General features: G+C 39.1%; 2 protein-coding genes across 7 annotated transcripts; one reads left to right on the forward strand and one right to left on the reverse strand.

Moving 5' to 3' along the window:
* Window positions 1-369: 369 nt before the first annotated feature.
* anapc5 (anaphase promoting complex subunit 5) lies at window positions 370-8,130 on the reverse strand. The gene is made up of 17 exons (XM_056773100.1): window positions 7,551-8,130; window positions 7,387-7,466; window positions 7,200-7,303; window positions 6,886-7,108; window positions 6,741-6,801; window positions 6,545-6,646; window positions 4,821-5,011; window positions 4,558-4,639; window positions 4,382-4,474; window positions 3,874-4,055; window positions 3,596-3,731; window positions 2,926-3,000; window positions 2,716-2,837; window positions 2,536-2,643; window positions 1,104-1,251; window positions 774-936; window positions 370-681 (listed from the first exon to the last, which is right to left on the reverse strand). Exons 1-17 carry the CDS (start codon window positions 7,749-7,751, stop codon window positions 470-472), a joined length of 2,283 nt encoding a protein of 760 aa, XP_056629078.1. The 5' UTR covers window positions 7,752-8,130; the 3' UTR covers window positions 370-469.
* Window positions 8,131-8,558: 428 nt separating this feature from the next.
* rnf34a (ring finger protein 34a) lies at window positions 8,559-17,122 on the forward strand. 6 transcript variants are annotated; one of them, XM_056729965.1, is made up of 11 exons: window positions 8,559-8,699; window positions 8,788-8,895; window positions 8,985-9,061; window positions 10,692-10,910; window positions 12,614-12,801; window positions 12,893-13,094; window positions 13,718-13,780; window positions 14,118-14,319; window positions 14,410-14,439; window positions 14,667-14,708; window positions 15,248-17,122. In XM_056729965.1, exons 3-11 carry the CDS (start codon window positions 9,053-9,055, stop codon window positions 15,430-15,432), a joined length of 1,140 nt encoding a protein of 379 aa, XP_056585943.1. In that variant the 5' UTR covers window positions 8,559-8,699; window positions 8,788-8,895; window positions 8,985-9,052; the 3' UTR covers window positions 15,433-17,122. The 6 variants fall into 6 exon arrangements, 5 of the variants coding, with proteins under 5 accessions (XP_056585943.1, XP_056585942.1, XP_056585945.1 ...); XR_008904593.1 differs by having other exon boundaries at window positions 8,576-8,895; window positions 14,667-14,854; window positions 15,248-15,334; XM_056729964.1 differs by having other exon boundaries at window positions 8,576-8,895.
* The last annotated feature ends 475 nt before the right edge of the window (window positions 17,123-17,597 follow it).

The raw sequence follows: 17,597 nt of genomic DNA on the forward strand, positions 1-17,597 counted from the left end.
ATAAGAAACGTTTGGTTGAGGTTATTGCTGCCAAAGGAGGATCAACCAGTTATTAAACCCAAAGGTTCACATACTTTTTCCACCCTGCACTATGAATGTTTACATGTTGTGTTCAATAAAAACATGAAAACGTATAATATTTGTGCGGTATAGTTTAAGCAGACTGTGTTTCTCTATTGTTGTGACTTAGATGAAGATCAGAATACATTTTATGACCAATTTATGAAGAAATCCAAGTAAGGCCAAAGGGTTCACATACTTTTTCTTTCAACTGTATATAAAATAACTATGAAAACTATGACATATTTGTCTGAATAGCCTTTATGGTTCATATGCATAAAATGTAAAAGAACAAACAAACTGTTTTTCATATAAAAACAATTTATTCACAGTTCACAAGGACACACCCTTAGAATGCATGAATGATCATTTGAGTGCTTGGATGTCAAAAGCACATTCCCATTCTTAGCTAAAGCCGATTGACAACAGTCATTCCAGACAACGGGAGCTCCTGATCGAGAAGGCGGAACAGCATGGCACATTTGTTGCGTTGGGAGAAATCGCCCAGACTGTGATACAAGCGTGCCTGTAAGTAGAACACATCTCTCATGCGCTCTTTACAGTCAAGGCGGGAGAAATACACCACTGCCTCATCCAATGTGTGCACGGCTAGTTCCACAGCTGCAGGAAATAAGACAAACAAATCATTTACAGTCCCTACTTCAAGCCTGCCTTTATAGGAGTTGTGATGGGTAAAAAGCATGATTCTGTACCTGACAGTCTGTTTGTCTCTGCAGTAGTCCCTGCCAGGGCCATCTGACATCTAGCAGTCAGCAGCAAAGCTCTGCCCTTGTCTATCAGAGCCCCATGTGCTAAGACCGACTCCAGCACATCCTGCACCAGTACAAGTGCCTGCTCAGGGATCCCTAACATAAGCTGTGAAGAATGAGTTATACATAAAAATAAAATATAAATAATGCATGATTATAACAATAAGATAAAAACTTTGAGTGGAAAATACACCATAATCTTTGTAATCTTTTTGAAATGTGACAACCAGCCGTTGAGTGCAAATGTTCAACGTTTCCATGTATGGGCTTTACCTGTGTAAATGCCAGATGTAAGACTGTCTCTGAGGCCAAACTCTGGAGGTTGTGCTGGCGGGACAAAGCGAGAGCCTGTAGAAGTAAAGGCAGAGCTGTCGCGAAACCCGACGAGTCCCAGTGGAGTTCGGCAGAGGCCAGCATCACCCTGCAGTACAAGTTCACTTTCGATCAACATTCAGGTGCGATATGAATAAACATCTCATTTTCTAAATACATTTTTACAGGTCCATTGTACGAAATTAAGCGGCATACAGCAGTGAGGTTGTGAATTGCAAACCAACGGCTCACTCCACCTCTCCCTTTCGCAGAACTAGAGTGACTACAATGTATTTATGAAAGTTTGTCCGATAAGGGCTACTGTAGAACCAACATGGTGAATTCCATGTAAGGGGACCCCCAGATGCACTATAACTTCAATAACTGCATTAACTCATCTACTGCACTGTAACCTTAATAACCGCATTAACGCATCTACTGCACCGTAACTTCAATAACTGCACTAACTCATCTACTGCACTGTAAATGTATAACTGCATCTACTCATGTATTGCACTATAACTTCAATAACTGCATTAACTCATGTACTGCACCGTACCTTTAATAACCGCATCAACTCATCTACTGCACTGTAACTTTAATAGCTAATGTCTGTAACTAATGCACACTCAAGTCACTTGTACTATTGTATAGTATATATTGTTATCTGTTCATAACCACCTGTACATTAATGTTCACAGTATATAGCCTTCTGTCTATATTGTTCATAGTACATACCGACTGTCATATTTTCATAGTACATGCCCATTGTATAGTATTTTCCTAATATTGTATTCTGTATTTATTCACACTGTATATCCTGTACTTGCTAATTGCACTTCTTAGACCTAAACTACATTTCGTTACACTGTACTTGTATATGTGTAATGACAATAAAGTTGAATCTAATCTAAAAAATGTACGTAACGCTTCAATATGTAACGTCTGTATACACCTCTGAAGACATAGTTATGTGTATTATATGGCATTTCATCAATGGATAATCCTTACACCGTTTCGACACCAGATGCGGCACACATCCAGTTGGGAATTTGTTTTAAATTCTAATGCGTTTTAATGTCTTTTGTCGCGTCACGCCGTGTCCGGTGTGGACACTGTGTTAATCTGCCACATTGCATTTTTAAGCTACAGTCACAATACTCAGTCACAATATGGCAATATGGCATGCCTAATTGCTTTTACAAAATAAAAAACATAATTTATTCATGAAATATTACATGAAGCAAAAAATTGTTAAATAAGAGCAGTGATAGTAGAGTAAGAAAGACTTTGTGAATATAGCAGAGCTATTAACCACCAAGCATCCGGCACCAGAACAACAACCTGTTTTTATAAACATGTATACACATTTGCCTACTCAGTATACACATACCTGATGGTCATCTCTATGTTCTTACTCTTCTCGCACCGCTGCTGCAGATGCTGTAGAATCTTTGAGGCCTCAGATGTCTGATTCAATGCTTTCATTAACTGGGCTTTCCTGGATACACACACAAATCAATGACACTTTGTTCAAAAAGTCTACAATGTATTTGCTGTCCTCTGCTCATACCTGTACAATCCCTCTGTGCTGTTTAAAGCAGAGATAGCTGTGACGAGAGGTTCAGCCATGTGGTATTTTCCATCATTCATAGCTTTCTCGAACTGAATTTTCAGATCGCAGAGCATCCAGAGCTGTTCAAGTAGAAAACATGAAAGTTATGTGGGTTTATGCTGATCAATGATCAAGGTGATGTTGTGTTTGGTACAGTAGATATCTGACCTTTGCGTGTTGAGTATGAGGCGGATACTGCTGCTTCAGGTGTGTCATGATGTCAATCACGACAGCATACAGGCCCTGAGGAACAGCAATTAAAACCCTGATTACATGCCTCATTGAAATACTCTATTCTGATTTGTCAATCTCACCATCCAGCAGTTCTTTTTGTGATAAATGGCTGCCTATACATTATCGCTTACTTAAAGGGATAGTTCACCGAAAATTGAATAATTTCCCAATAATTTGCTCACCATAAAGTTGTTTCAAACCTTTATAAATTACTTGCTCCTGAACACAAAGGAAGATATTTGGAAGAATGTTCGCAAAATATTCAGTTCTCGGTCACCATTGACTACCATAGTGGTACCAATGGCCGTCAAAGGTTTCCCAGAACAGTGTGCGATCCTACACTCTACACATCTTTTTTTGTGTTCAACAAAACCAAAAATATACATGAAACAAATTCTACTATGGTAGTCAATGATGTCCAAGAACTCAAAATTGCTAACATTCTTCAAACTATTTTTCTTTGTGCTTAACAACTTGAGGGTGAGTAAATGGTGAGCGTTTTCATTTTTGGGTGAACTATCACTTTAAAAGAAATACTGCATGCTGACACTCAGAAGCAAACATGTGGGCATATATAGAGTGTGGCAGATGTGAGGTCAGGCACCTGCTCAGCGTGGAGCTCTGCCAGGTGGCAGAGGGCGACGGCGAAGGCTTCTGTGTTGTTCTGCTGCACACTGAAGTTGACCGGCTCCAGACTGTTCATGTTCAACAGGAGCTGAGCCTGCTGCAGTGCCATAGTGCTAGAGAGACAATAAAAGCCTTGTCACGTTACAATGCCAACCGTATAACTCAATGTCATGCAGAATAGAAGTCTTTTAGTAAACATCGGATTCACATACAGTACATGCGTAACTTCACAAAAAATAGTAAAAAAAAAATGACCTTTTGCCATACATCCTCCAAATTGAAGTGGTCTGGGCCAGGCTTATTTCTATCAGCTCAGAGAGGCTTTGCTTCCAATGCATGATATCTGTCCCCCGTAGGGCGTCCAGTAGCTTGTTGGCAAGCATGCCCTGTTTTGCTCCCTGCTGCACCAGGGACTGAATGCCCAAAGATGCTAAATACTGCAAAATAAACATTAGAGAGGCTTCGTCATGGTATATAGCCAATTATTCAAACTCTACTTCACAAAGATAACAGCTATGGTGACCCATACCCTAAATGTGACCTATGCATTTAACCCATCCAGAGAGTAGTGAACAAAAGCACAGCAAGTCGTGAACACACGTACACCCGGAGCAGTGGGTAGCTATTACTGCAGTGCCCGGGGAGCAGGAAGGGGGAAGGTGCCTTGCTCAAGGGCACCTTAGTTGTCACCCGCCGGCCAACAGTCTAACCATTAGGCCACGACTGCCCCAATTATGAAAGCTCTGTCCCAAAAGTTACTTACCGGGAGACAAAAGTGGGCAGCAATTTTCACAGAGTCTTCAGTCAGTACAACACTATCAGATCCTTTCATCTGTTCGAGTGTGTACAACCAACTCTAAAACACAAAATAAAAACTGTTTATTATTATAACAATCATTTCAATTTGACTTCAAAATACATATGAGAAACAGCTCCCACCAGACAGTGCTGAAGACACACGTGGTCGTTTGCTTCCTGTGCAATGCGAATAGCTTCCTGCAGAGCCAGATCTGCCTGTTGACTGCATAAACAAACACATAAAACCACAGAAATCAGAATTAAAGTTAATGTGAAATGTGTATTAAATTAAATATCAGATATATAGAAACTGAAACGTTCAATTGAGAGGCTGTCACATCTTTCAATCCAAATCATAATGCTCCTAACACAGTGTATTAATGGGTTCTAAATGTGATACTCACTAATGTCCAAAGCGACAGTGCAGGGTTGCCAGATTCAGTACAGCATAACGCAAACTGCGCCCATAGCCTTCATCTCCGTTGCTCTTTCCTTCTCCACCAGAGAGAATGAGGCGGTCGAAATAGTGGAGGAGACTGTGAGTGGAGATGTAAATATCCTGCACTCGCATGCTGTTCAGATAGCTGAGGTAATGCTGTAGACACAGACAGAGAATGTTATTTATATTAAAAAGGAAGTATATTGAAGTACCATGTAAGTTCATGAGTATGGTCTTCATTCAGAACCATCCCTGCTGGAAAAACATTAGAAACCATTCAAGAGGTTGTAATGGTTTTAAGGAAACAGTATGGTTCTACTGGTATGTGATGGTTTATATTGGTGGTATGTGAAATCCTATTGATATGCCCAAACACACAAATTTTCTAATGGTTTTAATGGAAAAAGCTAATGGGTCATAATGGTATTTTAAAGGACCCTGCTGAAAAACAAAAGAAAACCAACAGAAAACATTACAGAAATTCAAATGGATTGCATTAAAATACCATTATTGAGCTTTTTCCATTAAAACCATGAGGAAATTCCTTTGTATTTTGCTGGGGCATTTTTCCAAATTCCCACCAGTAGAATCCATCAAATACCAGTTGAACCATTACAGTTTACATTAAACCAATACAAGTCCTTAATGTTTTCTATTGTTGTTTTCAGCAGGGAAACCATCCATGCTGAAAAAAACAATAGAAACCACTAAAGAAGTTGTAATGGTTTCAAGGGTTATAATGAGACTTGCGTTGGGTTTTAATGGACACTATAATGGTGTCTACTGGTTTGTGATGGATTATATTGCTGGGATGTTAAATCCTATTGGAATAATACCCAAAACACACTACAAAAGGGAATTTTGTAGTGGTTTTAATGGAAAAAAGCCATTGGGTTGTAAGGGTATTCTAATGCAAACCATTAGAATTTCTGTGATGGTTTTTATGTTTTTTTTTCAGCAGGGATATTAACTTCTTTCCATTAAAAGCATTAGAAAATTCCTTTTTGTGGTGTGTTTTGGGCATTTTTCCAACGTCCCACCAGTATAGTCAATCACATATCAGTAGAACCATTAGCGTTTCCACTAAACCAATACAGTTGTGTTAAAACCATTATAACTTCTTATGCCGTGTCTACAACCGACGCGGTGCGATGTGAAACGCGACACATGGCTTGTTCTAATGGGATTGTGCCACGTCAGTTGTGGACAAATTTTAATGGGTTAACGCGTTCTATTGTCTCTTGTCGCGTTGCGCCACATCCGGTGTAGACACAGTGTCAATGGTTTCTATTGGTCTTTTTAGAGGCAGGGAACCTTGACCAAAACACAATGGAAATAGAATTTTTTTTTATTGAAACTATAACGGTGTCCACTGGTATGTGATGGGTTACATTGGCGGGGTGTCATCTGGCAGATTTATCCCATTGTAATAACCCAAATACTCACTACAAAAAGGTTAGTAACCCTGTTTCAGCAGGCATTTAATGCCAGCTCTGTTTTTGCAGTTATGAAATAGAAAAGCTTTCCTGTAGCTCAGTGGTAAGAGCATTGCGTTAACAACTTAAGGTTGTGGGTTCGATCCCAGGGGATTACACATGCCTAAGTATAAATGTATAGGTTACTGCAATGTAAGTCGCTTTGGATAAAAGTGTCTGCCAAATGTAAAAAAAAAAAAAAAGAAGAGCTCACCGCCTCCGCAAAGTCAGGATTGAACTTGAGGATGTTGTTAAGCTCATCCTGTAGTTTAGCTGGCGACATGGCCTTGTTCTCATCGTTCTTCAGCAGATATGCCTGAGGAAGAAAATGTACATACTCTACTAGTTCCAAATGTCTTTTTACTTAAATTAAAAATGCAGACTTCTGTCTTTAAAGTGGCACAACAAACCTGTCGAGCTAGGAAGTATTCCGCCTGTTTCTGAGATAAAGGACCTCGTGTCTCATCAGAACTATAAGAAAACACATTCACATCTGTTCCCATGCAAGTAACATAACACTGGTTCTGGTTCTACAAACAAATGATATTTTCTGACCACAGCTCAGAGTGATGTAGAGATACTTTGTCCAGCTCAACTTTGTCTATATGGTCAGCACTTGGGTCTTCGTTGCTTGTCAGCTCCATGTCTTCACCGGGGGGAGCAGACAGCTCAGGTTGCCTGCTGCTATGGCAGTACTGTTGCAGGGATTTATACAGTTTATACACCTGACTGAAAGACAGTTTATTATAGGCCAGCAGCATCTGACGCATGAACAGACCTAGAGAGAGCAGAGGGGAAAAAATCAAGGGGTCAGAGCCTTTTAAACGGGAACACTTCAATGTAACACACACACAAACACACATTCGTACCTACAACGCTGGTTTTGAATGCCTCTGAATCAGTGAAAGCATTTGGTAGAATAGTAAAGAAATGCTCCATGTCTTGCAGCTCTCCTTCAGCCATTGAAGACATCCTGAAATCAAGTATTGATATTATACATTATTACTGCAAACCTCCAGACAACACTTTAATATTTTATTCGGGAAAGAGGCATACCTGAGCTTCACAACATTGGCCATGCGAGCACAGCACTCCTCCACTATTTTAAGGAACTGTTCTAGGGGCAGATCTGGACCCTGCACACATCAAACACGTGCTGTATATGTATGCACACAGTGCTTCCATGCATAACAGTTAAGACTTTTAAAATCGATACATACCTGTTGTAAAGGCAGGATGAGTTTGTTAAGGCGTCTTCTGTCTAGCAGTGCCATTGGTTTAGTTGTGGACATCTCGTAGAGTAAATACAACACGGCAATCTTATATGGAGTGACCCAATCTTTAATTCCGAATATGTTTGCGTGAACCACTCCATTTGTCATCATGGGGTTGAAATACAAACTTTCGTGCACGCTTGCCATTGCAGAACAATCAAAACTGTCCGGACTTTAGTTCGTCCTCGCGGTTAAGAAAAAAGAAGTTGATAGATGCGATTAGTTCTTTAATAAACATGAACAAACTTGGGGTTTGTGGATGAAGCTAAAATACATTAGCTTGACGTTACATGGCGCTAGTAATAACGACAACGTAGTAACGTTGTTTAAAACATATAGCCGTTTGCTTTGGCTTCACTCTACCACGTAAAACTCTGAAAATACAAGATATATTTGAGTTAAGTTACGATCGAATTTGGCATCTTGGCATGCAGCACGAACGGATACCTTTCTTCAAAATACCCTCCAGTTCCGATTACGTTTCAGGCCTCACTACCGAACACAGAACATTCGACCAAAGACTGTACGTATTAACAAGACCATGCAGTGCAATTACCAGTATGAATGGAGAAAAGGTGCAACCCTAAATCCGGATGTAGAAACTAAAGTCTAGTCAATTTCACATTTTAATAAAAAGAACCAATAGTCTATTGATAAATATTTTTTGGGTGGAGGTTCTATTTACAGAGTCTGTAAACGCGCAGTAGCTGTCGTAACCTGGATTTGCTTCTTTTAACTTACGATATAAAAATGTATCTTACAATTAAGGCTTAGCTTAACTGGAATTCAGTTTTGACAATGCCAGATTTAAATATAATATTCCTTGATGTAAACAGCACTTGGTATTGTATGACTAAAATAGCTGCGTGTTGGCGTTGCAAATATAGCCGACGAGTGCGGAGACTTTTCTTAAAGCACCTTTTACCCGTCCGCGATTCAGGTAGCACCACAGAGCGCAGATTCGTCGAAAGTGTAAATCTCGCGGTTGCATTGCGAGCACAGATTCTTAACTGCACGATTTTGGTGGTCTTTCAGCGAAACGTAGTCGTTAGAGTTATTTAAAAAAATCGGCAATATTGATGGTTTCCGGAAGAGGTATTTTAAAATACTTTATCATAAAAAGATTGACCAATTCCCTGTATCTCTCACTTCACACCCCATCATGATGATTATGTCCACACAGCCCTAAACATACAGATTTGTATGTTGACCAAAGGTAAAGCTGGTGAAATGTAATCTGCTGGAACAGCAACAACAATGCCCTTTAAACGATGACTTGTCTGTGACTCAGGTGACACCTTCATTATACTCACTTTCTTAATTTGTGAATATCAAACCAGGGTTATGGTTTAATTTACTCTTTATCACTCACTACAAAAGAACCGAGTGCTCCAGTGCTGACCACGTGACCATTTCTTATCTAGAAGACCTCAGAGGATCACACGGTGATGATGCAGGTAACTTTTAAAGCCAAAGTTCACACCAAACAACAAATGTGTAAAATGTTTATATAGTATAACAACGGGACCTTATATTGTGCCAAGTTATCACGCTAAATTATTAATTCAAACACATTTACTGCATATTGTGTAAATTATAAATGAAGAGTTTATTTATGGTCAAAAATCCTGTTTTTTATTGTGCATTCCAATCAATATCAATCATACTGCAGCTGGTTTGTTTTGATTCAAGCCATAATAGCTAAAACAATACAACTAACTAACACAATAAAAACATGATAACATCATTTTCAATTATAAAAACGGAGTTGTCTCTTTTTGGAAATAAACTCCTCATACACCAAATGAGAAATATTAGTCCATCTGCACGAACTTCCGCTGCTATACTGAAGGTAAGAGATGATTGGCTAGTTGACATGCGTCATAGCAGATCCATAGCTGTGATTGGCTAGCAGCTGCCTTTACCGTTGCATAGCGCTCTCGGTGAGTCAGAAATAAAGAGTTAGCAGAAACATCTGACTTTCGTCAGAAATGACCACCAGCCTGCCTTCATGTACAGTCCGGTGAATCCCTGCGGGCTCTTGGAGTTGCTATGAAGGTAAAGTCAATTACCATCACATTCGATATGTTTGAAACTTGTTTATTTAATGGCTGTAACTGTTACATCATGCTAGCAAGAATAACGAGCTGTCTTCCGTTGATGTTAGTGCATAAATCAACAGTTTCTCCGGCTTAGCATGTGATGCATGTGCGCGTGATTGTGTGATGTCTGCATACTTATGTCATTTTACATTGGTGCTAAATATTTTTTTAGCAGATGATGCTATTCATGTCCAAACTGTCAGATAGTTAGATGCTGTGATTAGTGAAGTTTGTTTATCTTGAAGAGGTGAGACCCAGCAACAGGACTGTGCTTTGGGTAACACAATGACGATTGGGATTATACTGTTGGCTTCCTATGGTTAAACACTATGGTTACTCTCTGTTGAGTGTCAGCTGTTTAGCTGCAGCCAGAAGTCATTTAAAGCACAGTAATCCCTCGTTATAGTTTAGTCCTATTCCAGTCTTCTTCTAATGAGATTGATCCCAGTCAATGGGAGCTATTTCAAGGGAGGACATTCTGAATGACCCAGAAAACGTGGGGAAATAAACACGTTGTCCCACATCACCAGACTGAAATCTCTTGTCTTGAAAGATTTTGTTAAAATTGAAGTCAAATGTGTTTATTTGTATGATAAAGAAGTCCCAGTTGAGAGACCACTTAAAGGGATCGTTCACCCAAAAATGAAAGTTCAGTTATCATTTACTCACCCTCAAGTGATTCCAAATTTGTATACATTTGTTTTTGTTGAACAAAAAAGAAGATATTTTGAACAATGCAGGGAATAATACTGTTTTTGCTGTTATGATAGTCATTAGTGACCCAGAACAGATTGGTTACATTCTTCCAAATATCTTTCTTTGCGTTCTGCAAAACAGCGACATACAGCTTTTGAAAAACTAGAGGGAGAGTAAACAATGACAGAACTTAAATTTTTGGGTAAACTCTCAACTGGGACTTCTTTATCATACAAGTAAACACATTTGACTTCAATTTGAAAGTTTATTTACCAAACTTGTCTTGCAGGCGGGGGCCTCGTCTATGTGGGCATCATGTTGTGGTCTGCTGAATGAGGTGATGGGGACCGGGGCAGTGAGAGGGCAACAGCCAGGTTTTGGAGCGGGTGCAGGGCCATTTCGTTTTGCTCCAACTGCGGGATACTCCACGTACCCCCCAACTAACTCGAGCAGCACAAGTTTGCTCTGTCAGGCCTGTGGGCAAGCCTTCTCTGTTTTTAGAAGGCGGGTATGTAGACATGCATGTTTTCCACATTCTGGTCATTTACCCTTAAATTCACCCAAAAATGAAAAGTCTGTCATTTACTCACCCTGAGGTTGTTCCAAACCTGAACAAATTTCTTTGTTCTGCTGAACACAAAGGAAGATATTTGGAAGAATGTCAGTAATCAAACGGGCCAGCTTCAGAAAGCAGGGTAAGTGCAAACTCCGAGTAAGTCAACCCCAGAAAACGGAATACTCAGGGTTTTTGGTTTCAGAACGCGAGGTATGTCAAACCCGCGACCGCGGTGTAAGTCAAGCCCATTTCAGAAATCGAGGTAGCTTATTCTTCGAGTGAATAACCAGAGTAACATACTCTGTGAACCTAACCTGGTCGGGAGCAGGTTTTATTCCGCAAACCCAGGGATTGTTACAATCTCCACCCCTTTTCGAAGCGCAAGCAGTGTTGAAATGGCATACGCCATTTGTTTATTGATTCGTGTTCCTAATCGCTCTCAATTTAGTCACACAGACCTTAAAATGGCATGTCCGTTTATTCAGGAACCCATAGATGAGGAAGCTTCATTAATTCGCAGAGAGTTACATTTATGTTGGTAGAGAATTGTGAGGGCCCGTTCGTACGTTTTATCTTAACTTTTACTCCTGGTCTGAAACTGAAAACTCAGAGTAGTGATTCTCTGAGTAAATCAACTCAGAGTTCAGATTTTAACTCTGTGTTGGTTGAACTTCCTTATTGAAACGGGCCCCAGATCTCATCTACTATGTACTGCCATAGTAGTGAAAATAAACACTATGGGAGTCAACGGGGGATGAGATCTCTACCAAATATCTTCCTTTGTGATTAGCAGAACAAAGAAATTGTGAAAAAAACAACCTCAGGGTGATTGAATAATGTTCCTTTTTGGATGAACTATCCCTTTAAGTTGACATCCTTTTTTATGCAACATTTACGTTTTAAGACTTTGTAAAAAAAAGAAAAACAATTATGTTTCTCGTGGTATTAAGATAAGAGAATGTTTTCATTTTAGGGGGTAAATTATTAGACAGCAATTTGTATACACCCTTGTGGACAAGATGAGTCATTGGATTATTGGTCTGTTTTTATAGATTTAGGAACATCTTCAATAACTCATTCAAAGATAGTTAAAAGTCCCATTGAAATAAAACAAAATGTAATGCCTATTTTTTCATGAAATATTGCAGCATTTATTGTAAATAGTTAATCAGTGTGGATCTTTCTCTTTTTAAAAATCGTATACCCTCATAATCTTCATCTAAAATCTGAAAATGCACTTCCGTACTGTTATGACTATCCATCTTAAATGACGTATGTTAGACGGCTTGGGCGGAGCATCCCTCAACTCCTCGCCTCAGCTGCCATTTCCATTTTAAAATACAACAGCTATTTTTATGCATCGAAATTCCATTTCACTCGGAAATGCGTCAAAATACAGAAGTAAAAACAATCACGCAGACTTTAAGGTCAGGGGAACTAAATTCGGACAATTACATAATTGGAAAGGATTGTAGGGCTTAGGGAAAGGAATGTAATTGTCTACAAATATTTTTGGATTTGACCCCTTCGGAAGTTTGACCTCTTTGTCTTCTATGAACAAACAAGTTTGAGATTAATGTTATTGGCCACCTTCCTTTTATCAAGCATGTCATTTAAAAAAAGGCACATGAATTCTCTCTCATCTTGTATCCTAGCACATCTGTTGTGACTGTAAGAAGAGTTTCTGTTCGCTGTGCTCCGTACTTCGGGAAAACTTGCGCAGGTGTACAACGTGTCATCTGCTGAAGGGCACCGCATTTCGACGCCCTCAACTTATGCGGCTGCGTGTTAAAGATTTGCGGCAGTACCTTACGCTACGCAACATTAACACTGATACCTGCAGGTATGTATTGAAAAGCCATTAAACCTTTATTATTCAGTAAATTAGGAATTAAAAAAATGGTTAAAATGATGTGTAAACACTTTCGACCTAGGGAGAAGGAGGACCTCGTTGACTTGGTGCTTTGTCACCAAGGTGCAGAGAGCGAGGATGATCCAGACACGCCCTTCCTGCAGTCACGCCCCCTTTATAGCCCGCCCCCCTCCATTGAAGAGCCCACTTCTCCTCTCTCAGTACATTCCCCAACTCACAGAGAACCAATCAGCAGGAGCAACAGTTTACAGTCCACCAATCAGGTATGTCCAAATGGCTGTAATTTGTGAACACGTGTAGAATAGTATACTACACTTCTTTTTTACAGTAAGTGTATTAAGCATAAGTGCTTGAAATGTGTATATCAAGTGTTCACCATTTTCTAGTGTTGTCCGAATTCTGAGTAAACAGCTCATTTACTATATTCGTTCACTTTTTTTCCACCATGCAGTTTACAGTACATAAAGCTACTTGATGCACTTAAAGTGGTAGTTCACCCAAAAATAAAAATCCTTTCATCGTTTATTCACCCTCTTATCATTTCAAACCTTTATGATTTTCTTTCCTCTGAACAACACAAAAGAAGATTTCCTGTAGCTCAGTGTTAAGAGCATTGCGTTTAACACGCAAGGTTGTGGGTTCGATCCCAGGGGATTGCAAATACCTATGTAAAATGTATAGGATAGAGCAATGTAAGTCCCCATTCACTTCTATTCACTTTAAGTGAATATTTTCTTTCGCTTTCTGCGGAATGCAGATGAAATGAAGTCACACAGGTTTGAAATGACAGGAGGGTGAGTTAGTGAGAGCAGATTTTTATTTTTGGGTGATCCCTTTAGGGCTGTCAGAGTCACTTTTGTAGAAACGTGTTTCTTGTGTGTGGTAGGATATTGAAGATTCAACTTCAGTGTCACTCCTAAACCTTGACCAGACAGAACACACACCAGAGGTGAGTGAAGTTACTCACTGCAAACTGACAATGCTAACAAATGGTCAAGAAAATATGATTCATACTTACTATAACTGGTTGGTAGAACAATATTAGATCAATTATATTTTAGCCGATCTCTAAAAATAGATTTAATTTGTGTAATTTGATTTATGTAACAGAATATCAAATCAGGTGGCCCTAGCATTATTTGTTTCCAGATGGTGCATGGATTCATATTTTGTTATCCAATGAAATTCTATTTAAAAATGTTCCTTAAGTGTCAAAATGTTGGTGATGTCTTGGAACCACTGTATGAAGCACAACTAGAATGTGTCTGTAAATTACTTGTCGTCAGGTGAGTCCTCAGACGCGGCGACGGGCCCGGGCCTCTCTGTCAGACCTGGCCTGTCTCGATGATGTGGAGCAGTTGACCATACGGCAGCTAAAGGAGATCCTGGTCAGGAACTTTGTGAGCTTCTCTGGCTGCTGTGAAAAGTGGGAACTGGTGGAGCGCGTCAGAAGGCTTTACCGGGAAAACGAGAAGAATCGCAAATCTAGTGAGTGCCAGAGAGATCTACATATAAAGCATCAGAAATGTGTTATGTTGTAAAGCGAGATTACGATTATTTTTTTATTTTCTTCTGTAGTGGAGAATGTGAGCATTCCCATCACTGCAGGTACGAAAACACTTAATGTCTGACTTTTCATTGTAAATGTTTCAATATAAGACATACAGTATTACTTTAAGTATCATCCTGAGCATGAGTAGATGTCAGATTTATATATTAAATCCTGTTTTAAAGGTTTTGGTTTAAGTTGAATTTATTTTCTATATATTCCAAGATGCTAGCTCAACAGAAGTCAGATTCTGTCTAATAGCTGTGCTTTGCTCCTTCCACTTAAGTGGTAGCTTATCCCCAACCAATCTGCAATGGCGGAAACGGAGGTAAGGCTTGCGATTGGTGGAAATGTTACTGGTCACACCCACCGATGCACTGCAGTTTGTGATGTCATTGTACTGCAACCCCCCTTCCTGCATGGCCACTGCCATTACCAGATAGCATGAACTTTGAAAGAAATACGTGTGAAAAAGTAAGGTGGTTGTTTAGCTAGCCAGGGCAATTTTTGGTTTAATTTATCAATTTGTAATAAAGCTTTAAGTATAGCGAAGAAGATAATGTTAATCACAATCTACATTTTGTTGGGATTTTGTTGTAAAGGACTGTCTCTGCTGTTATTATTCTACCCACATTCTCCCATTTCATCCCTTACCTTCATAAAGTTGTACTGTTTTGTGTATTTATGAGGGTTCGTTTGAACTGCAGAATACAAGATTGAGATATATCCCAGTTTACATGTGTGTTACTCTGTTATGTAACATTTAGTGATTTATAAAATCATGAATTTGGTACAACACGGACAAATTGTTGAACTACAGAAATGACTTTGAAATTAAGTCCCGTCTCTCTTTTTTCCCCTCTGCAGATGGTTGCAAGCCCCAGTTATCCAGCGATGACAACCTTTGTCGTATATGTATGGATGCCGTCATTGACTGTGTTTTGCTGGAGTGCGGTCACATGGTCACCTGCACCAAATGTGGAAAACGCATGAGTGAATGTCCTATATGCAGACAGTACGTCATAAGGGCCGTGCACGTTTTCAAGTCCTAATACTGCTGCGAGAAACTCTTTAGTCCAATAATAAAACTCAATCACCTGCGGTTGCATTACACGTTGCATTACAGACTCTGGGTGAACGAGCCCATCAAGTGCCCCCCCGTCTGGATCAATGAACACGTTCTCTACTTAATCTTTCATAAGATTTCGGGAAGCCTTGAGGAACGCAGACTTTAAACAGCGGCTTTATCATGCACAAATGCTTCAATAAAGACATTCCACAAGCTCTTCAGAGAGGCTCTGTAATATGCAATTGTATAGCGACACCTGACAGCCTTGACTTGATGTCCCACAGCTTTGAAGACTTTATGCCCTTCCGTCGCACGGGAGCACAGGGATGAACACAAGAATGCACAAAAATATCAAGCATTACTCGAGTGTGTTCATTCATTATACATGGACAATGCAACATAGCTCAGGACTGAAGGATCTGAATGTTCTCATTGCTCTTCAATGAGTCTTTTTTTGCAACATCTGTGAATGTGCTTTTGTTTTCTTGTGTTAAGATGTAGCTTAAACCTTTCTTTTTTTGCCGTGACTGCCATTGTACCCCCTGAACAATATTCTCGAAAACACATTGCACCATTCCACTGCAGGTCATTCTTCTCCCGTATAATTATACAATCTATTTGTATCGTCAAAAGTATAAAGCCATTGGCTGGTTTCTCGGTCTCTGCTGCTCTGTTGGGCGAGTGACAACAGTTGATCAGACGACTTTGAGTGCTTTTACTGAGCATGAGTTGAAAACCAGCATATTAATCGGTTCCTTAGTCGATTGTGTTAGTGATGAGAAATAACTGATGACAAGTCTATTGTTCGGCCCAAAACCAGCCCCTTCACCAGAGCTCAAGAAGATTTATGAAAGCTTGATTAAATTGTTTATGAGGTATGTCACATTTCTTGAGATCTGTGGCATGCACTTATTTTTCAATGTGGACTGAAGCTTATTGAACGAAGAATTTGGACGTTATTCAAGCCATCTACACATAGAATATAACTGCCTTAAAAATTACAATAAACAAGTTATGTTTATTTAATATGTGAGCAGAAGATTTACTATCTTCTGAAATTATGCACTTGTGTGGGTTGTGTTTTAGGTGCCAAATAAGGTGTTTCTGTGTTTTCCAGTCTGCTGTAGTTTTCCCCATTAGTGTTACTCTATGAATGTTTGTTGATTTTGATTTATTATTAGTCCTTGTGTGCATTCAACTTGAAGTCAAAAACGAATTGAAGTAAAACATAACTATATAAAATTCACCTTATTTACACATTGGATAATCATGTTAAAGAATTGTTTAGTGTTTTGTCGCATTATGGCACATTCCAGAGCACTGACATACAGTTGCACAAAGCAGTCGTAACGCTTTCTCACTTATACACCACAGTGATACCAGCCTCTCTTCTGTGTGGTATTCATACCTTACATAAGGGTATGGTTGACATTTTATTGTACGTTTTGACTTATATCCTTGTTTAACATTCCTCGTCTTACATATTTTAATTGTTTATAGGCATTATAGTGCGAATGCTTATTCAGATGCATTTATTTTTCTTACAAATGTACATGATTTTTGTTGCTTTTGGTCTGTTGCTCAGTTATTTTGATATAGAATTAACAAATATGATAAAGCATTGTGTTCTTGCTTACCCTTGGGGTTCTTCAATAAAATGCAGAGAAATAGTATGTACAGTTTCACTATTTCCTTTAATATGACCCATGAAATTGCTGATGTGTATGTTTAAGGGGAGGTCTGATGTAATTTCACTTCTTTAAATGTAGTTATTGAGTAGCAGCTGTTTGAGCATAAACAACATCTGCCAAATTGCAACACTCAAAATTTACAGAAAAGCAAGATATTTTCTTTTTTACAGAAATCATAACAGAAATCAGTTTTAAAAAAACTACAATGAACGGCTTGTTGTGACTATTGCAAAAAATTGAATGGGTAAGTGACATCGTGAATACCAAAATCTACATTGCGCCTTCCCCCTGGAATACTGGTGGAATATGTAATATATAAAGCATTTTTTGAAAATCAAAACATGAATACCTATTCTTTGTCACATCATAAACATAATAAATACTTTGAAAAATATGACTCCTTTTAAACTGTTTAAACAGTTTAAACAGTCAATTGCAGATTATTGGGGGGAACCCA

This window comes from Triplophysa dalaica, chromosome 18 (assembly GCF_015846415.1).
Source record: "Triplophysa dalaica isolate WHDGS20190420 chromosome 18, ASM1584641v1, whole genome shotgun sequence".
In the NCBI taxonomy this organism is placed as follows: Eukaryota; Metazoa; Chordata; class Actinopteri; order Cypriniformes; family Nemacheilidae; genus Triplophysa; species Triplophysa dalaica.

Bases quoted from the DNA above. Each gene is read 5' to 3' on its own strand.
- anapc5 (XM_056773100.1), bottom strand. From the start codon at position 7,751: ATGGCAAGCGTGCACGAAAGTTTGTATTTCAACCCCATGATGACAAAT. The intron at 4,056-4,381 runs GTAAGTAACTTT...TTTATTTTGCAG, and splicing joins CTGCCCACTTTTGTCTCCCG to TATTTAGCATCTTTGGGCAT. The intron at 682-773 runs GTACAGAATCAT...TATTTCCTGCAG, and splicing joins AGAGACAAACAGACTGTCAG to CTGTGGAACTAGCCGTGCAC.
- rnf34a (XM_056729965.1), top strand. The intron at 10,911-12,613 runs GTATGTAGACAT...CTTGTATCCTAG, and splicing joins TCTCTGTTTTTAGAAGGCGG to CACATCTGTTGTGACTGTAA. The intron at 13,095-13,717 runs GTATGTCCAAAT...TGTGTGTGGTAG, and splicing joins GTTTACAGTCCACCAATCAG to GATATTGAAGATTCAACTTC.